We start from the raw sequence: 19,370 nt of genomic DNA, 5'->3' as shown, positions 1-19,370 counted from the left end.
ATTTATCCTATCAATGGGCAGTTGCTATGGGAAAGAACAAGCTATGTCCTGCCACCAATTATGCGAAAGTTGCCTGGGAGGCCAAAGAAAAAAAGAAAGTTGGAGGCGTGGGAGTTAACAAAGGATGTCACCCAAATGCATGTTGGTGGCCATAGAAAGAAATGTACCATTTGCCGTCAATTGGGAGACAACAGAAAGAACTGACCCTTACGTCCAAACATCACACAACCAACATGTCCCTTAGCCTCACAGCAAACATGTCCCCAATCTCCACAACCACCACAACCTACTCAGGAGTCCATTCCACATTAAACTCCACCAAGCATAAGAAAGAAGTTAGATATCAGAAGAAAAGTTTAGATGTCAATTATAAACACTTTGGATGTATTTTGAACTTATACAAAACTCCTGAACTATGTACTATGTTGCTGCAGTTGTATTTTGATGAAGTATTTTACTTATGTACTTTGGTTGTCATGTGATCAAGTTTTATTATGTACTTTTTAGGTGCACTTTAATTATGTAGTCATGACAAACACTTGTGTTAGTATATTATGGCAAAGATGTTACATGTGTTGATATCCATTTGGGACCAAAAGTAAACAATTTTAAATTCAAAAGGGGACCACATTGAACATTTTAAATTCACTTCACATTGTCACATATTCATCAAACTGCACATGTCACTCAAATTTGGCCACGGTGACATTTGCTCCGTTCTGTTTTTAACGGCGTGAGCGAAAATGACCGTATTCAACATTTTTTAATGAAATATGAGCTTTAATGAACTTTTTTAAAAGGTAGAATAACTTTGAACCAAATCTTCAAAAATAGAAACCAAATGATGTATTAAACCTTAATTTTTCATTACATTTATTTTTAAATAAGTAAAAAAGTTATATTCTTTTTCTTTTTTTTTCTTTTAAGAAAATAAATGAAGAAAAAAATGTACTCCCTTTTAATTATACTGATTTGAGTAACATATTTTTGTACTTTTATTTATTTAAATGATTATTTTTTCTCTATTTCAGTTGCTTTGGCCAGTGCCTTTCAAGAAATGTCTCATTACACACTTTTAACACTTAACTAAGAAATTAGGAAGAAAGTATAGACTTTCCTCTTCCCAATTCCCCTGAACCGCTGCTACAGTGCGATCGATCGATGTTCAATCTCTGATTCAATCCCAAACTCTAACCCTATCAATTGCATTGCCCTCTTTCTCCCACTCCTTCAATGGCCAATGTCTCCGTCGCTGCGGAGTGGCAGCTCCTCTACAACCGCTACTACCGCAAGCCCGAGCTCTACCCTATGCCGTGGAAGCACGTCGACCTCGCCCGCACCAAGGTCGCCGTTGCGCCCTTCGGCGGCCCGGTCGCCGTCATCCGCGACGACTCCAAGATCGTCCAGCTACACGCCGAGTCCGCCCTCCGCAAGCTTCGCCTCTTCTCTTCCTCCGGCCGCCCTCTCGCCGACGCCGTCTGGCGCCACTCCGGCGGCCGCCTCATTGGAATGTCCTGGACCGACGACCAGACGCTCCTCTGCGTCGTCCAGGACGGCACTGTCTACCGCTATGACGTCCACGCGAACTTGATCGAACCTAACCTCTCTCTAGGAAAAGAGTGCTTCGAGGACAACGTTGCGGATTGCGCGTTTTGGGGGAACGGCTTGGTTTGCATCACCGAGGCGAACCAACTTTTCTGCATCGCGGATTTCAAGAACCCAAGGGCGGTGAAGCTCGCGGATCCCCTGATCGATGAGATGCCTCATTGTATGGCGGTGATCGAGCCGCAGTATACGGTTTCGGGGAATGTTGAAGTTTTGCTAGGTGTGGATGATGCTGTGGTACTTGCTGTGGAGGAGGATGGCGTGCAGAGGCTCGGGGAGGGAGTTCTGCGTGGACCGCTGCAGAAGATGGTGGTTTCACGCGACGGCAAGTGGCTCGCGTCATTTACGCATGACGGGAGGCTTTTGGTGACTACTTCGGACTTGACTGGCGTTATCATTGAGAGGGAGTGCGAGGTGGGTTTTGGATTCATGCTTTGGATAAATTGAAATTGAAATCGTCGTGTCTGTTGTTAGGATAATTGCGTGTGTTGTTATGGGTTGGTATGAGACTAGGATTGTTTGTGGTGTTGAAGTTGAAATGAGTGTTAGAGAAATGCTAGTAACCCATATTCTTGCTCATGACTTTTGTACTGTTTAAGAATGCTTAACAAAAAGAAAGAAGTGTCAGAACAAGTGTGTTTGTTCATGCATGCTACGTTTGATGTGTTTGGGAGGCGTTCATGTAGTTTGTGGAACATGATGATGGTTTTAGAAAAGAATCCATGACCATGAGTTTGGCCATAATGTCAAGGATATTTTAGTCTCTGTCTCCATGACTTCATAGCACAGTTGTCTGTAACTTTCTCGTTATGCCAACAATCGTGATGAAACTGCATTGGTGAGTGGTGTCCATAATTTTAAATCTTGGACATGGTACGTTCCTTAGACAATCGTGATGAAACTGCATTGGTGAGTGGTGACTGCATATACATATAGACATTGACACACTATTTGTAGATTCTACTTGTGTCTCTATGTGCAAATTCTTGTGTTTGTATATATGCAAATTCTTGTGTTTGTATATATGCAGATTGTTGAGCTTTTATGTATTAAAATTGTTGTATTTGTGTATGTTCAAATTTGTAGAATATAGAAAGTCATAATGCTTAAGAATTTGTTGTTTGTATGTGTGTAGTGGAAGTTTGAATTTTGTGTTGTGTCATCACTTTAATTCGTTATTTTGTAAATTTTATTGCAAACCGATGTTATTTTGTAAATTATATTTTATTGCCACTGGCATGTCCTGTTTAAAACAAAAAGGGATGTATCTAATACTTAGCCATGTGTATATAATTTCTCTGTCATGAATTTTCTACTCCATTTGCTATGTGTGTTTTGTGTATGTATAAACCATTTTATCCTGTCATTCTCATTACGTTTGGATTGGTAGTTTCCATGGCACCCTTAACACTAATTGCTTGTGTGCATGCAGTCAGCCCTTCCTCCAGAACAGATTGCTTGGTGTGGAATGGATGCTGTGCTGTTGTACTGGGATGATATGCTTTTAATGATGGGTCCTGATGGAGAGCCAGTTCAGTACCTTTATGATGAACCAATAATTCTTATACCCGAGTGTGATGGAGTGAGGATATTGTCCAACACTAGTATGGAATTTCTACAGCGGGTGCCTGATTCCACTGTTTCAATATTCACAATTGGAAGTACATCCCCTGCTGCTTTATTATATGATGCCCTGGATCATTTTGATAGGCGAAGTGCCAAGGTAGAGAGGTTATTTCTGCAATTATTTTAGTTTTTCTAGACTGATCATCATTCTAGATTTCTATAGCTTTTTATTCTACGTAGAATATATGTTAAATTGTCAATCTCTGATGCACCGATATACAAGTTTTTGCCTCCTATACTGATACATGAAAGATATGTTTCCTATCTGTATCCATTATCCTTTTATTTCAAAAAATAAATATTAAAATATCTGATATGGTTTGGGTACATGTTTTCTGAAAGTATGTAATATACAATTCACACACAAATATACACTCTTCATTTGAATTTTTTGAACGTGCATCTTAACTTCAGTGTATCCTATATCTTCAAGGATTGACCCATTGCCATATTTGATAGTGTCTTAAATAACTGAATTCAATCACTGCCATTTATTAAATTCAGATATTTAGTCACTGCTAAGTGCCAGCTAATGAGAATTAGTTTAAATTTTTTTGGTTTTTGTTTGAAAATTGTTATGAAGAATTTGAAAAGGAAGTTAATTTTGAATCTTTAGAAATGAATCTGACTGGTTTTTCTTCTTTTAATAGGATTGCTCTGCTTGTCTGTTGTAGTTAGGAGCTACTAGATTTGCTTTGATCCATAGATTGGTAGGCTAATTCTTACCAAGAATCTATCTGTGTTAACTGTTTTGGTGTAGCCTTTTATTTAAATATATAGATTCACTAGTTTCTTCTCTGTTGAGCACTCTGATGCTGTTCTATTTGTGGAAAGTCTGTAACATAGCTAACTGATTTTGATTTTATTTTAGTGTTTTTAGTAAACAACTAAATTGAATGCTCAAATATGTCTTATTGTTAATATTTTAGGCTTTTACAGCTTTCTATACTAACCCAGTATATTTTAAATCATTAGAGTTGAAAATGTCGAGCATTGCTTTTTATTGATAACAAAATATGCACTTACTTTACTTCATTTTGAAGGAAGAGAAGAATGCCTACTTTTTCCCGTAATGGAAATGGTGGGTAAACTTGGCTCACTGAATCTGCTTCATTTATTTGTTTTTTATAATTTAATACAACAAAAAGGAAACTGGTGGATCAAATAAATAAGAATTTTTGTGGATGATTTATGACTTGTTTTTGGTATTAAAATCAATAAAAAAGACCTTACCATATTTGGATCTTATTTGATGTGTGAGGCTCATTTGGATTTTAATTATGCAATCATCAAACTTTTCATTCTTATAAATGAGATTCTGATTTTATTGTCATTCCCCAGGCTGATGAAAATTTGAGATTGATAAGATCCTCTCTTCCTGAGGCAGTTGAAGCTTGTGTTGATGCCGCAGGTCATGAATTTGACATTTCACGCCAGCGAACTCTCTTAAGGGCAGCCAGTTATGGGCAGGCCTTTTGTAGGTGAGTTTGATCTGGATATACTGGTGATATTTATTGAAAAATGTTTTGTTGTCGATAGTGAATGTCTCAAGACTAAAGAGGGACACACATTTTCTGATATTTGCTCTCGGTAATGATATCCAGTTGACTTTACCAGTTGACTTTGGCAGCAATTTTCAACGTGATCGTATCCAAGAGATGTGTAAAATTCTGCGGGTCTTGAATGCAGTACGCAGCCCTGAGATTGGGATTCCTCTTAGTATTCAGCAATACAAGGTTTTTAAGGCTTACATGTCTATCTCAGTGCTGAAATTGCCTGTATTGACACTGTACTGAATTAGCTTATTGCCATCAGTTGCTTACACCATCTGTTCTGATTGGTCGCCTGATTAATGCTCACCAACATCTGCTTGCACTGAAAATATCAGAATATCTTGGAATGAATCAAGTAAGTTTGTGTGTATTGTATGAATGACTGTAGAGTTTGGCATTTTGTTTGTTGGCTGTGCAGCCATTCTGATTTTCCTTATGATCCATCCAATAGCTCCTTACATCCCTCCATTCTCTTCATATTCACTATCCCTTTTGTGCTGCCAAATGTCCAGTCCGTCAGTGCCACCTCTCTTTCATAACAACCTCTTCGACTACACTCTCCAAATTGTTCTCTATGCTACCTATGTGGAACCTCCTTTCTACATTATACACAATTGGATAGAGGATGAGGTCCACTACCTTGGGTGGAGGGGTGCATATGAAGACACAGACCCTGATTTCCCTATAACTGAACCTGGAACTAACTAATGAACCTGAACACTGAACTAACCTAAATTAATTACCATTAGACATTTCAATAACTCCATGACAGTATTAATCATTCGTGAGGCATATTTTTTAGCATTACTGCCACAAGTATTGATAATTGTACTCAATCACATTCACTCTTAACCACTTGTCACATAAAATTAACTACCATTGGACATTTCAAAGTTTAAATAACCTCATGATGCAGTTAACCACTTGTGAGGCATGGAACTGTTAGTGCTGCTACAAGCACAAATCTGAAAGTTATATATAATCACTTTTTTTTGCCCCTAAACCTTTGTGAGAAAAAGTTAACCATATTTATATTTGTCCAAAGCATATAAAATAACCATGTTGTCATTTTCAATCACATGTTATGGGTGGGCGCTGGGTGGAACATTCTCAGTGGTATGATAGTCACTACTCTACTTTACAAGCATGTGTTTAGTATAGGAGTACAACTGAACTTGTGTGAAAATAATATGTGGATCTAACAACTGCAGCAACTAAATAGATTGCTTTATTCTCTTCCTCTCTCCCTCTTGCCATTAATATCATCAGCACATTAGCAGTCTTCTTTAAGTATACATGTGAGTTTGATATTTTGGCAACTGCTTTTGTGTAGGAGGTGGTGATAATGCACTGGGCATGCTCAAAGATAACTGCTTCATTGGCAATTCCTGATGCAGCTCTTTTGGAGATTCTGCTCGATAAGGTTATCCTCCCCCAACTTCAAACACTGTTTGATCATTCTATTTATTTTTTTGCACTAATTCTTGAAATTTCTGTTTTCTTTACTCAGTTAAAACTGTGCAAAGGCATATCCTATGCAGCTGTTGCGGCTCATGCAGACAAAAGTGGCAGACGAAAGTTAGCTGCCTTACTTGTAGAACACGAGCCTCGATCATCAAAACAGGTGCTATTCTGATTCTCTTGTATTTATAGATACATGTTGAAATTATTGGCTTATTAATCTTCACACCTCACCTCCCAGGCATCTTTCAACCCATTTTGTTGGCTTGTATCTCCTGTCTACCATGTTTTATCCAAGGCTATTTTATTATTGTACTCATTAATTATTATGTTCAGGTTCCTCTCCTGTTAAGCATTGGTGAAGAAGATATAGCCTTGATGAAGGGGACTGAATGTGGGGATACAGATCTTGTTTATCTTGTACTTTTACATATATGGCAAAAGGTTTTGGTTCATGAATTCTTAATATTTTGTAGTCTATTGTATGATGAGTATGAAGTAACATGAGTTTATTTCCAATGCCTGATTCTTCTATGCATGATGCAGAGGCAGCCATTGGAGTTCTTTGGCACTATACAGGCCCGACCTTTGGCACGTGACTTATTTGTAACTTATGCACGGTATGTGACCTTGAACCTGATAGGACTCCTAATAAGGATGGGCCTGTTAATCAACATGAAACAATTATAGAGGGAGCAAGGCCCAAAATATGGAAGGTTTACGTGAGAAGAAAGAAAATGGGGTTAGGAAAAGAAAGGGAAGTTAGTTAGAAAAGGGGAATGACGTGTCAGGAATCCAGGGGAGGGGAATTCTGTTATAGGAGAGAGAATAGAGAGTGTGAAGGGGGACGGAGGGCAGGTGGTGAGTTGGTTAGGAGGAGGAGAGTCATCCTCTGGTTAGGAGTGAGAGCACTCTGGGTTTTACTGGTGATTGTAGAGCTTTCAGCTCCATAACTTTTATTCTGCATAATACTTGAATAATATACCTGTGATATTCAGTTTATTGTTGGGTTTCTATCATTGGTCCGACCTGCCGGATTCCCGAGAAGAGCTAGCATTGTTGTCCATGCCACCCAAAATGTCTGACCGAGTCGACGCATTGGAGGAAAGATTGTTAGCGATGGAAGTGTCTGTACGTGAGACGTTGGGGGAATTTCGCCAACTAATGTTGGAAGAGTTGACTAAGCTGCGTAACGAGCAAGCGGGAGAGCGTCGAGAATCTCCGTTTTCAGATATGGATTCAGGGGCAGAGTACAGGATGGCAGCAAAGAAGGTGGAATTGCCATCATTTGATGGTACTGACCCTGTGGGATGGATTACCAGGGCAGAGACATATTTTGAAGTGCACGGCTCTACAGAAGAGGTGAAGGTCCGATTGGCAAAACTAAGCATGGAAGGGGCAACCATTCATTGGTTTAATCTTCTACAAGAAGCAGAAGTGGGGTTGTCGTGGGCAAAGTTAAAAAGAGAGTTGATCGGTCGTTATGGTGGTCGTACTAGCGGTAATCCTTTCGAAGAGTTGAAAGATTTGTCGCAGACGGGCAGCGTAGATGAGTATCTAGCGGAGTTCGAATATATCTCCTCTCAAGTTTCTCGTTTACCAGAGGAGCAATATCTGGGTTACTTTATTGGAGGGTTGCGACCGGAGATTCGGCGGAGGGTTCGCACCTTCAACCCGATGAATCGTCTCCAAGCCATGCGCCTAGCTCGAGACGTGGAAGCAGAAGTGCAGGGAGAGGGATTTCAGCGTGGAGGAGGATTACGAGGGTGGAAAAGCAATCGTGATTGGGGTACGGGTCAGGGAGAGAAGTCTGGATCCGGGTCGGGTCAAGGCCCACATTTAGGGAAATTAGGCGTTGGGTTAGGCCCAACCCAGAGCATATCAAATAAACCATTATCGGCAGCGGGCTCCAGCCTTCATGAGTCACGTTCGACGACGCAAGGCAGTCGCGTTTCAGGTGATCGTTTTCCGACCGCCGACCGAAATCGCGGTACGAAACATTTGCCGTATGCGGAATTGATGAACAGGAAAGCTCAAGGGCTTTGTTTTCGATGCGGTGAAAAGTATCACCCCTTGCATCGATGCACAGAGCGGCAACTGCGAATGGTGGTGTTAGCGGATGACGAAACAGTAAATGAAGCGGGGGAGGTGATCACGAGTGAGACGCAAGAGGAGGAAGATGACCATAACTTGGAGTGTGGGTCTATGGGGCTGTTCGCAGAAGTTGAAGTACCATGGGGTGGTCGGAATAACCCTACAACTTTGCGCATAGAGGGTCTTCTCAATGGATTAACCTTGGGAGTGCTGATTGATAGTGGGGCCAGTCATAATTTCATTTCTCCCCTTGTAGTGGCTGCTCTGGAGTTGAAAGTGGACAAAAGAAAACAGATTGGTGTACGTTTGGGAGATGGACATAGGGTGTCTACAGCGGGGAAATGTGAGAAGTTGGACATCCAATTAGGAGAATTCTCTACTACGGTAGAGCCATATGTGTTGGAATTGGGGAACGTGGACATGATTTTGGGAGTTTCCTGGTTGCGAAGGTTTGGAAAGGTTACTTTTGATTGGGAAGAGATGACGCTAAGTTTTTTTTGGCAGGACAAATATATGGAGTTACAAGGTCAGAAACTGAGAAAACACGGACAGCATATAGCGTTGATGACATCTTTCCAGAGTGTGGTGAAGGAGAATAGTTTGGGAGAAAAGTCCATTTCGAAGCAAAGCTTATCAAAGACACAAGTTGAAGATATTCAACAGATTTTAATGGGTTATGCGACTGTATTCCAAGAGCCACAGGGGCTGCCTCCTTATAGAAATGTGGTGCATGTTATTACATTGCAGCCAGAAGCAAAAGCCGTGAGTGTGCGACCATATCGGTATCCACATCACCATAAAGAGGAGATTGAAAAACAGGTTGGAGAGATGTTGACACAAGGAGTTATCAGACCCAGTTCTAGCGCTTTTTCCAGCCCGGTAATTCTTGTTAAGAAGAAAGACGGTTCATGGCGCATGTGCGTGGATTATAGGGAGCTGAATAAAGTCACAATTCCCGACAAATACCCAATTCCAGTGGTAGAGGAGTTATTGGATGAGTTATATGGTGCTACTTATTTTTCTAAACTAGACTTGAAATCTGGGTATCATCAAATACGGATGGCAGAGGAAGATGTCCATAAAACAGCTTTCAGGACACATGAAGGTCACTATGAATTCTTAGTGATGCCCTTTGGTTTGACAAATGCCCCTGCGACTTTCCAGTCTACTATGAATCAGATTTTTAAGCCCTATTTGAGGAAATTTGTACTAGTATTCTTTGATGATATACTAGTTTACAGTAAAGGATGGGATGAACATTTGAAGCACTTAATGAGAGTCTTTGAGCTGCTGTGTGAACAATCTTTCATGGTCAATAGAAAAAAGTGTGTTTTTGGGAGTCGGCAAGTAGAATACTTGGGTCATCTAATTTCTGAGCAAGGAGTTGCAGTAGACCCAGAAAAAATTAAAAGTGTGATAAATTGGCCCATACCTCATAATGTCAAAGGTGTGAGGGGTTTTTTGGGATTAACGGGGTATTATCGAAAATTTATTGCGGGTTATGGCAAGATTGCTCGGCCCCTTACGGAATTGACGAAGAAGGATGGTTTCCATTGGGGTCCAAATGCATTATTGGCCTTTGAGGAATTAAAAAAGGTAATGACTCAAGCTCCCCTATTGGCTTTACCTAACTTTTCTAAACCGTTTGAAATTGAGTGTGACGCTTCAGGGGCAGGGATAGGAGCAGTATTGATGCAAGACCGACAACCGATAGCTTATTTTAGTAAAGCTTTGGCACCGACTAATGTTAACAAGTCAGCCTATGAAAAAGAATTAATGGCATTAGTGTTGGCGGTCCAACATTGGAGACCATACTTGATTGGAAGGAGTTTCAAGGTGTATTCAGATCAGAAGAGTTTAAGACACCTCTTACATCAAAAAATCACCACCGAAGCTCAACAAAATTGGCTGGCAAAGTTGTTAGGATATCAGTTTGAGGTGATTTACAAACCGGGCCCAGAGAATAAAGCTGCTGACTCACTATCAAGAATGTTCGAAGCGGGTGAATTGAGGGAGATTCAGTCTTTTCCATTATGGTTGCAAGAACAGCATATCCAAGAGGAAGTGGAAGTAGATCCTTTTTTACAGCAAGTGGTGCAGAAGCTACAACAGGAAGATGCATCTGTTGCAGATTTCAGTTTGCAAAGAGGAGTATTATTTTACAAAGGACGCTTGGTATTGTCAGCTAAGTCAGATTTAATTCCTACTATCTTAAATGAGTTTCATTCTTCACCAGTAGGGGGTCACTCGGGTTTTTTAAGAACCTACAAACGTATCGCAGCAAATCTGTACTGGACGGGAATGAAGAAGATAATTCAAGAGTTTGTTAAAGCATGTGATGTATGCCAACGACAGAAATATGAAGCAACGTCTCCAGCTGGATTACTACAGCCCCTGCCTATTCCAGATAGGATTTGGGAAGATATTTCCCTAGACTTCATTACGGGCTTACCAAAATCTAAGGGGTTTCAAGCTATATTTGTAGTGGTGGATCGATTGTCTAAATATGGCCACTTTATTTTATTGAAACATCCTTATACTGCCAGGAAGATTGCTGAATTATTTGCTAAGGAGATTGTACGACTTCACGGCCTTCCGCAATCGATTGTTAGTGATCGAGACCCTGTGTTTATGAGTCTTTTTTGGCAGGAACTATTTCGATTACAGGGAACAACTTTAAAAATGAGTTCTTCTTATCATCCTGAGACTGATGGTCAAACGGAAGTGGTAAATCGATGTTTAGAAGCTTATTTACGATGTTTTGTGTCGGAACAGCCCAAGAACTGGTCATATTGGGTACCTTGGGCAGAATTATGGTATAATACTACTTTTCATGGAGCAACAGGAAAGACCCCTTTTGAAATTGTGTATGGGAGAACACCACCTGCTTTAGTGCGTTTTACACAGGGCGAAACACGTGTGGAAGCTGTAGCCGCTGACTTGGTTGATAGAGATGAAGCTATTCGACAATTGAAATATCATCTGCTGCGAGCCCAGCAGCAAATGAAGAAATTTGCAGACAAAAAGCGGAGATTCATGCAGTTCGAGGTTGGAGAGTGGGTGTTTATTAAATTGCGTCCCCATAGACAAGTAACCATAGCCCGACGTATTAATCAGAAGCTGGCACCTCGGTATTATGGGCCTTTCTTAGTGGTGGAGAAGAAGGGAGAAGTGTCTTATAAGGTGCAGTTGCCGGAATCAGCAAAAGTACATCCAGTTTTTCATGTTTCTCAATTAAAAAAGGCTATTGGTAATCATGCGGTAGAACCCACTTTACCAACAGAGTTGAGTCTGGAAGAGGAAGATCAAGAAGAACCTGAGACAGTGTTAGCAACCAGGGAGATCCCTGAGGGTGGTACTATTACTAAACAATGGTTGGTTAAATGGAAGGGGAGAACAGAGGAGGAGGCAACTTGGGAAGATGAGGGACTATTGCGAAGTCAATTTCCTTATTTTAGCCTTGAGGACAAGGCTGTTGCTGCAGGAGGGAGTAATGATAGGACTCCTAATAAGGATGGGCCTGTTAATCAACATGAAACAATTATAGAGGGAGCAAGGCCCAAAATATGGAAGGTTTACGTGAGAAGAAAGAAAATGGGGTTAGGAAAAGAAAGGGAAGTTAGTTAGAAAAGGGGAATGACGTGTCAGGAATCCAGGGGAGGGGAATTCTGTTATAGGAGAGAGAATAGAGAGTGTGAAGGGGGACGGAGGGCAGGTGGTGAGTTGGTTAGGAGGAGGAGAGTCATCCTCTGGTTAGGAGTGAGAGCACTCTGGGTTTTACTGGTGATTGTAGAGCTTTCAGCTCCATAACTTTTATTCTGCATAATACTTGAATAATATACCTGTGATATTCAGTTTATTGTTGGGTTTCTATCAGAACCATATTCCAGAAGGCAAGACAGTGTGGATCCTCCAGGTTATATAATATTAAGGCCATAGCTAATTCCTAACCAAATAAAGAAAATAAGATGCTTACAGAAGCTTTTTTAATGTAATGACAAACTATATGTTATTGCATTATGATAACAAAACAAGCGTAACTCACTCCAAAAGCCTGATCTAATTTTAGGAATAGACTTAGCAAACTTCCAAAAACTTGCTCAAGGGAGAGTGATTGCCCAAGTTTTATAAGGAATATTTGATGAAATTTGTAGCCAATGTGGAACATAGTAATTGAATACTACATTTTAAGTTGAATTCTACCAACAGACTCTTGGAAATTCTGTTAACTGTTAATGATGACAATCTTGTCACATTCTTTATTTACAGTGTAACCTTTGTACTTCTGTCCAAGTTTGCCTACATGTTACACAAAAAATTCTCAAAATGTTTTGTTTGCTCTAAATCACCTGCCTCAGTCTTTCTTTTATGGTCACAAAGCATTTCTACTGTCATCTAAAGTTTGAGGCAATTGTCTTATTTTGTAATTCCTTGGAGATCTTATTATCATCACTTCGCATCCATACTGATGAAGTGTGCATCTACTCCATAAAAGGCTGCTATGCAGCCCACTGTCACTTTTACATGTTTGCATTCTGTTATATTTTTACAAAAAGTTGTGATGTTTGTAGGGGACTGCCAAAAGATGAAGTGACATTCAGGTTGGACCCTATGTTCTTGTTGAAACTCACACTGATCCCAAATCCTCTTGTATGTGGTGGTGGGATTGATATGTTCAATTAGAATAGAACAACAACACTAGCTTTATCCTGCTAGGTGAGATCAGCCATATGATTACACTACCAGAATTCCATTTTAGTAATTTTCGCCAGTATTGGTTTTGGCTTTTCTCTAGCCCTTCTAATAGAACTAAAAATCATGCAATCTACTTTGCTTATTGGCCTTAAAGTGACCATCTTTGTCCACGTTTTGAGTTTTGATTGGTATTAAGTTGAATGTTGAGGGTTTAACACAGCTGTCCTTCTGTGCTTGGGCATGGGATTGACTCTGAGACCATAGGCATAGCTAAAAGTAATCTTGCCATAACCATTACTAGTTGCCATGCATCACTGGCTACTTTTTAGTGCCTCTTGTGGTCCTACAGTACAATTCAATGTTCATTTTGCTTCTTTAGGGACAAGTAACCCCAAGGGTGCTCTAAGGGTCAATGTTATGTCAGGATGTTAGTAGCTGTTCATATTTTTTGCCTAGGTGTAATGGTTCCTGATCGTTAAGCATAACTTAAAATACATGATTTGAAATATTCAGTGCAACCGTGTCTGTTGAGAACATGTATTTAGAAAAAGGAAAATAGGTTAATTATGATGGTTATCTTTAATAACTTATATGAACCTTTGTATATTTAATATTCATGCCTTTTAGCCTAAACATACATCCTCTTAAGATGATCAAAACTAAAGCCACATGGTTTGAAGTAATCAATGTGTGCTGGGACCTCAACTTCAGGAAGAGGGCGTGGAAAGCCTATGTATGTGCAAAAGAACAAATGAAAACAAATAAACAGTTGGATGACATTTGCGGTAGTTAGGAATCCAGTCGCAAGGCAGTTAGAATTGGAGTTAAATAGGAAGATGTATTGTATGTTAGGATGCTAAAATATTCTCAAACTGAGTTGGATTTGTGGACTCAGTCGAGAATTAGTAACTGCCGTGAAGGAGCATCCTCCTTTTCTTATTAATATTAATCAATAACATATAAATATTTCTCTATTGTAATTCTCTAATTTCCTGATCTTTAATCTCTTCTTGCTACTACTATCCTTGTTAACTGCTGTGAAGAAGCATCCTTTTTTTATTAATATTGATCAACAAAAGATACATATTTCTCTATTGTAATTCTACAATTTCCTGATTTTTAATCTCTTCTTGCTACTGTCCTAGTTTTTGCGTATTCAATCGCCTAAAACATATCACCCATTCATTAATAACTATGTCTTAAAGGGTATAGTTGGGAGGTACACATTTAATAAAGAAAAAAAGGCAGAGAAGGGGGAAATGCAGCACTTAAAATAGGAAGATGAACAGTGTTTGCTATATCAGTGTTTGTGTTTTTGTTTTGGCATACTTGTGTTCTTGTGTTCTTATTTGAATTATTAATGTTAAAAGGGGATGCCATCCTGGAATAATGACCACATCTCAATTTCAGGTTTTATAAACATGAATTTTTGAAGGACTTTTTCTTATCAACTGGGCAACTGCAAGTATGTTTTCATTCTTTGCAATGATTTGCATGTGTAGTTTCTAATTTTGAATCTGTACATGAGACAACATCTGCTATTTGACATGTGTAGTTTTGAAGGGAAAGGGAAGGAGGGAGAAGACAACTTTTTTATTTTTAAATTAAGAATTATATAATGTTATAAAAGTAAATAAAAGATGAGGATATTAGGTTTATGGTAAAATTCTTTTATTATATTGCAAAAAATAATATAAAAATGGAGAAGATTTATTAGAAATTATGTTTTAATCCTTTTCTATTCCCCCTATAGCCTCACTGATAGGAATGTTAGGGACTGGAGAGTGTATGAGAGGAGAAGGAAGAGTTAATACAGAGTTAATATCCTAACTGTTTTAGCAGCTAGGAAAGGCGGGAAGGGAGGTATTGTATAAATAGAGTTCTATTCATTGTTAGAAAGGAGTTTTTTGTATTCTTTGTATTCATTGTGTACAGACAGGACTTTGGCCTGTGGAGGGAGCTTAGGCTCTCAATTAGGTTACCATACATGTACAATTGTTCTTTTGTTGATACAGAAGTTCTAATCATTCTATCTGTGTCTTACTGTTGAGTGTTTGTGAGGAAGTTGGATAGGTTTCATTGCCCAGAAACCTATCACTCACCCTCAAATATACCATGAACAACATATGGGTGTTATGGTTATTGTGATTTCTGTCTGACTTTTTGTGTGGAATTGACTATTTGTCTATCCACATATTCTGACTACCCAGCATTTTATTGTTTTCTTTTTCCTTTTCTCTCCAAATTTGCCTGTTACATTGAGCGTGCCATTGGTCTACTATTGATTCTGCCTTGCAATTTTTGCATGATTTAATAATTGCATCCGTCTGAAATTTATAATCATAATTGTTTTGCCTGATATTTTGGATTTAATTAAGTCTGCCATATATCCTTGTATGCTCAACATGCTTTTCATTTGAATTCTGGGATTTAGTCTAAAGTCAATCCTTGTAGGATGTGGCATTTCTTTTGTGGAAAGAATCATGGGAACTCGGGAAAAATCCGATGGCAAACAAAGGATCTCCACTTCATGGTCCTCGAATAAAACTTATTGAGAAGGCACAAAGTCTTTTTGCTGAAACCAAGGAGCATATCTTTGAATCTAAGGCAGCTGAGGAGCATGCAAAACTGTTAAGGTGTGACTATTTTTTTCAAATCACTAGGACTATAAAATAATCTAGCCTTTTATTTGTTAGGCTTGTTGTGATAATAAATCTATATATATATATATATATATAAGGGCTGTTCACATATTTCTTGAAAAAAGTTTTTTGACTCTGGTATGGGTTGAGTAAATATTCATTTCATGCGATCAAGAGGAATATTATAACACTTTTGCTACTGCAGAATTCAGCATGAACTTGAAGTTACTACAAAGCAGGCCATTTTTGTGGATTCTAGTATAAATGATACAATCCGTACTTGTATTGTCTTGGGAAATCATCGAGCTGCAATGAAAGTTAAAACAGAATTTAAGGTTGGTAAATTACATTAATTAGTGCATATCTGCATTAATAATTTGTTGGCACAAAATCCAAAAATATTAAAATACAAACTCTTCTAATACCCTTCTATCTCTGTAAATTAGTTCTTGAGTCACAATTTTCGTTGCTCTCTTCAGGTGTCTGAGAAGAGATGGTATTGGCTTAAAGTTTTTGCTTTGGCTACAATCAAGGATTGGGTTGCCCTAGAAAAATTTTCAAAGGAGAAGAAACCTCCAATTGGTAAGTTTTTAGACTGATATTTTGATTTTATAATTTGTAGGGAATTGGTAAATTTAGACTGCAAATCTGCAATGAATGGGTGAGATACAGATGTTTATCATCACCATGAAGAGTTCAGCATTATACTTTACAGTTTTGGATGTCAATGAAATGTTAGAGTAGTTCTTTATTTCAGCTATGTTATAGTTCAGCAAATCAATCATTTTGACTCCTTGTTTTATATTTCAGTGCAGAGGAAATGAACTTCTTTATTTCAGCTATGCTGGCTTCTGTACTAACTCATTACTACTCTAACATTCAATACCTACATGTTCTGGTATCGATAGGTTTTAGGCCATTTGTGGAGGCATGCATTGAAGCAGACGAAAAGGCCGAAGCCATTAAATATATCCCAAAACTTGCAGACCCTCGAGAAAGAGCTGAGGTATTTTGTGCTTGTCTCAATCGACACAATTCTTTATTTTTCATCTTAACTTACATCCAACAACATGGGCCGTTGTGAGGTTTTTGAATTAATAGGTTGAAATGTTACTGTTTGAGGTTCCACATCAACTAGAAATATAATTCTCATTTTGCAAACAGAATTTGTAGGGTTAAATAAGGTTTAAAAACTCATTCTAAGAAGGTGTGAGAGCATAAGGAGAGCTATGCTCTCAGTTCACTTCCAAATATCTAGTCTATTGCTTGAGATGTTTGGTCCTGAGCATGAAAGAATGTGTATAGGGATGACAAAAAACTTTCCGCATATTCCTGCTTGAAAAATCCACAATAGATACTAAACGGGTTAGATGTATTTTAATTATCTGCTTCGTAACGGGTGCCTATGAGTTTGCGGATACGTAATACCTGATCTTTATTTGGATATTTTTGTTGAGAATCAAGTAACTAAAACATTAACAATCAAAGAATTGTTAAAATTGAACTCACATTATTGTTTTTTATTTAGACTTATTAAATTAAACTTTTTTTTTTATTAAACTTTATTCTGCACTTTTATTTGGATTATACTATAGATGAAATTTTTATTTGAATTTATATTTTAGAGAATTATTTTTAAATAATATTATTTAAAATTTACAAAAAAATAAAAGTAAAGAAGTATCAATGGTTGTAAGTATAACAAATTTAACAGATATTTTTTAGGCGAGATATCACGGGTGAATCTTGTTGGGGGGATGGATAGTGGATAACTTCTACCATACCTGTCCTAATCCATCGTAATCCTTAGTTAGGGATCTCAAATAGACTAAAAGATGATCAAATTAAAATCCGAAATTTAGGAGAAGGATTTTATGGTTGAGTTATGGCTAAAAATCGCACATTCTAATAAACAATCCAGAACAAAGTCAGTTTCAATTTTCATTTTCTATCATAGTTTTTTCATTTTAAGAATCATCCCTGGTTTCACAAGTAATCATCATGTCTCCTGTAAGTAAAGCCTACAATCTGTGCTTGAGACCAAATATTCAATAAGTTATCCAGAGATCATGCATATAAATCTCAGTAGTATTGCCTAAATTCCTACCCTTCCTATGATCCTAATTATTTTAATCATCATCACCTCAATACTACTATTTTTTGTTGTTACTATGATGCAGGAACCGAATAAAGATAATGATATTTTTGGGAAAGTGAGTATTTTTATGTAATTTTTTTATTCGAAAACAAGTACAACCAGGCATGGGATAAGATATTCTCTATGATAGAAATTCAAGTTGCAACACGGATATTGATGAGATTAAGAAATGCTGTAAAGGCTATTTATCCGAAACAATAACACAACCATTGAGTAGCCTTGAATTCAATGTCGAGTTCAAGTCAACAGCTAATTTTTATATCATTGCAAGCATTGTGTTGTCCCCTTCGAGAAAGGTTCAAACTGTAGCATCATATGTCTAGAGTACATTCTTACAATTTTGTGCACAATTAGAGATTTTTACCTCAGAAGTGAGACTTTTGGTTTGTTTACAACTTCTTAATCACTTTTAAAAGGAAAGAATTTGAAAAAAAGTGGAATAAACTATTAAAATTAGCTTATGCATAAACTGATTTGTATAATGTTTCTCATATTAGTTATTTTTTAAAAGTATATTCTTAACTTGTGAATGCTTTAGTATTAGTTTGTGGAAAAGCTTATTTCACCTTTTTCTTATTTTCATATTCTAGAAGTGTTCATAGGAAAAATTATCCTAACTGACCTTCTATCTGAAATTAGTGCTTTGTCACCCATAAAAGGTGTTTTCCCCTTTTAGTTTAATTTTGTCATAACTTTTCTTTATCTTGGACAGTCATACGCTCGAATTGGTATGGCAAAGGAAGCTGCAGATGCTGCATCACAGGCAAAAGATGGTGAATTACTTGGTCGGCTAAAATTGACTTTTGCACAAAATGCTGCAGCTTCATCAATATTTGATACTCTTAGAGATCGGTTGTCTTTCCAAGGTGCTTAATTTTTCGGACCTTCCTTCCTTTTCCTGTCCTTTTGGAATATTTATTGTGTATATTGTGAAAAAAAAAATAGTGTATCTTATATGCTAATGTGAGAGGTAAATGTGCTCAGATGTTTGTCTTTAGTTTTTTCTTTTTCATGTCTTGTACGTGGTTTATCTTCTATATTCCTGGATAATAAATAGTACAATTTGCCAGAGTAGTGCCACAGCTGAGTTTGTAATTGTACTAACCATTGCCAAATTCTTATTTAATTTAATTGTTGGTGTGACTATTGGGACAATTGGTAGATCTCCAGAACCGCGTAATCACGTAAATATTTAGTAGTAATCAAAAGCTGTTTTACCCCAGAAATGTTACTTTTAAATAAATGCATTTAAAATTTCTTATATTTCAAATGTTTAAAAAGATACAATAATTTATTTTTTTTACTAGGTTTAATACATCTTTTGATTTCTAGTTTTGGGCTTTTTGTTCAAAGTCGTCTTATCTTTTAAAAAGTTCAATAAGGTTCCATATTTCGTTAAAAGCTGTTTAACTTATGGCGTTAAAATCGTAACAGTGTAATTTTCCTCATGGAAAAAATTGAATGACATGTGCATTTAATGATTGCGTGGCAATATAAAGTGATTTGATTTGGTGGAAATGTTTAAAGTTTAAGTTA

The 19,370-nt window shown here is 37.8% G+C and overlaps 1 protein-coding gene across 1 annotated transcript; it reads left to right on the top strand.

The window, feature by feature from the left end:
• Window positions 1-1,057: 1,057 nt before the first annotated feature.
• VCL1 (vacuoleless1 (VCL1)) lies at window positions 1,058-18,989 on the top strand. Its single transcript, XM_047295486.2, has 15 exons — window positions 1,058-2,019; window positions 3,038-3,328; window positions 4,573-4,712; window positions 4,862-4,967; window positions 5,047-5,139; window positions 6,118-6,207; window positions 6,295-6,408; window positions 6,582-6,689; window positions 6,792-6,865; window positions 14,445-14,499; window positions 15,489-15,670; window positions 15,882-16,011; window positions 16,156-16,258; window positions 16,585-16,682; window positions 18,547-18,989. The coding sequence occupies exons 1-15, from the start codon at window positions 1,234-1,236 to the stop codon at window positions 18,706-18,708; spliced, it is 2,532 nt and encodes an 843-aa protein (XP_047151442.2). The 5' UTR covers window positions 1,058-1,233; the 3' UTR covers window positions 18,709-18,989.
• Window positions 18,990-19,370: the final 381 nt, after the last annotated feature.

Source organism: Vigna umbellata, chromosome 1 (genome assembly GCF_029865625.1).
Source record: "Vigna umbellata cultivar VRB3 chromosome 1, Vumbellata_1.0, whole genome shotgun sequence".
NCBI lineage: Eukaryota > Viridiplantae > Streptophyta > Magnoliopsida > Fabales > Fabaceae > Vigna > Vigna umbellata.
This window is presented reverse-complemented; position numbering and strand designations above follow the sequence as displayed.

What these genes read in the sequence shown, in the direction of transcription:
- VCL1 (XM_047295486.2), top strand. Translation starts at nt 1,234, where the DNA reads ATGGCCAATGTCTCCGTCGCTGCGGAGTGGCAGCTCCTCTACAACCGC. An exon ending in AATATCTTGGAATGAATCAA is followed by an intron (nt 5,140 to 6,117) that starts GTAAGTTTGTGT and finishes GCTTTTGTGTAG; the next exon opens with GAGGTGGTGATAATGCACTG. An exon ending in ACCCTCGAGAAAGAGCTGAG is followed by an intron (nt 16,683 to 18,546) that starts GTATTTTGTGCT and finishes TATCTTGGACAG; the next exon opens with TCATACGCTCGAATTGGTAT.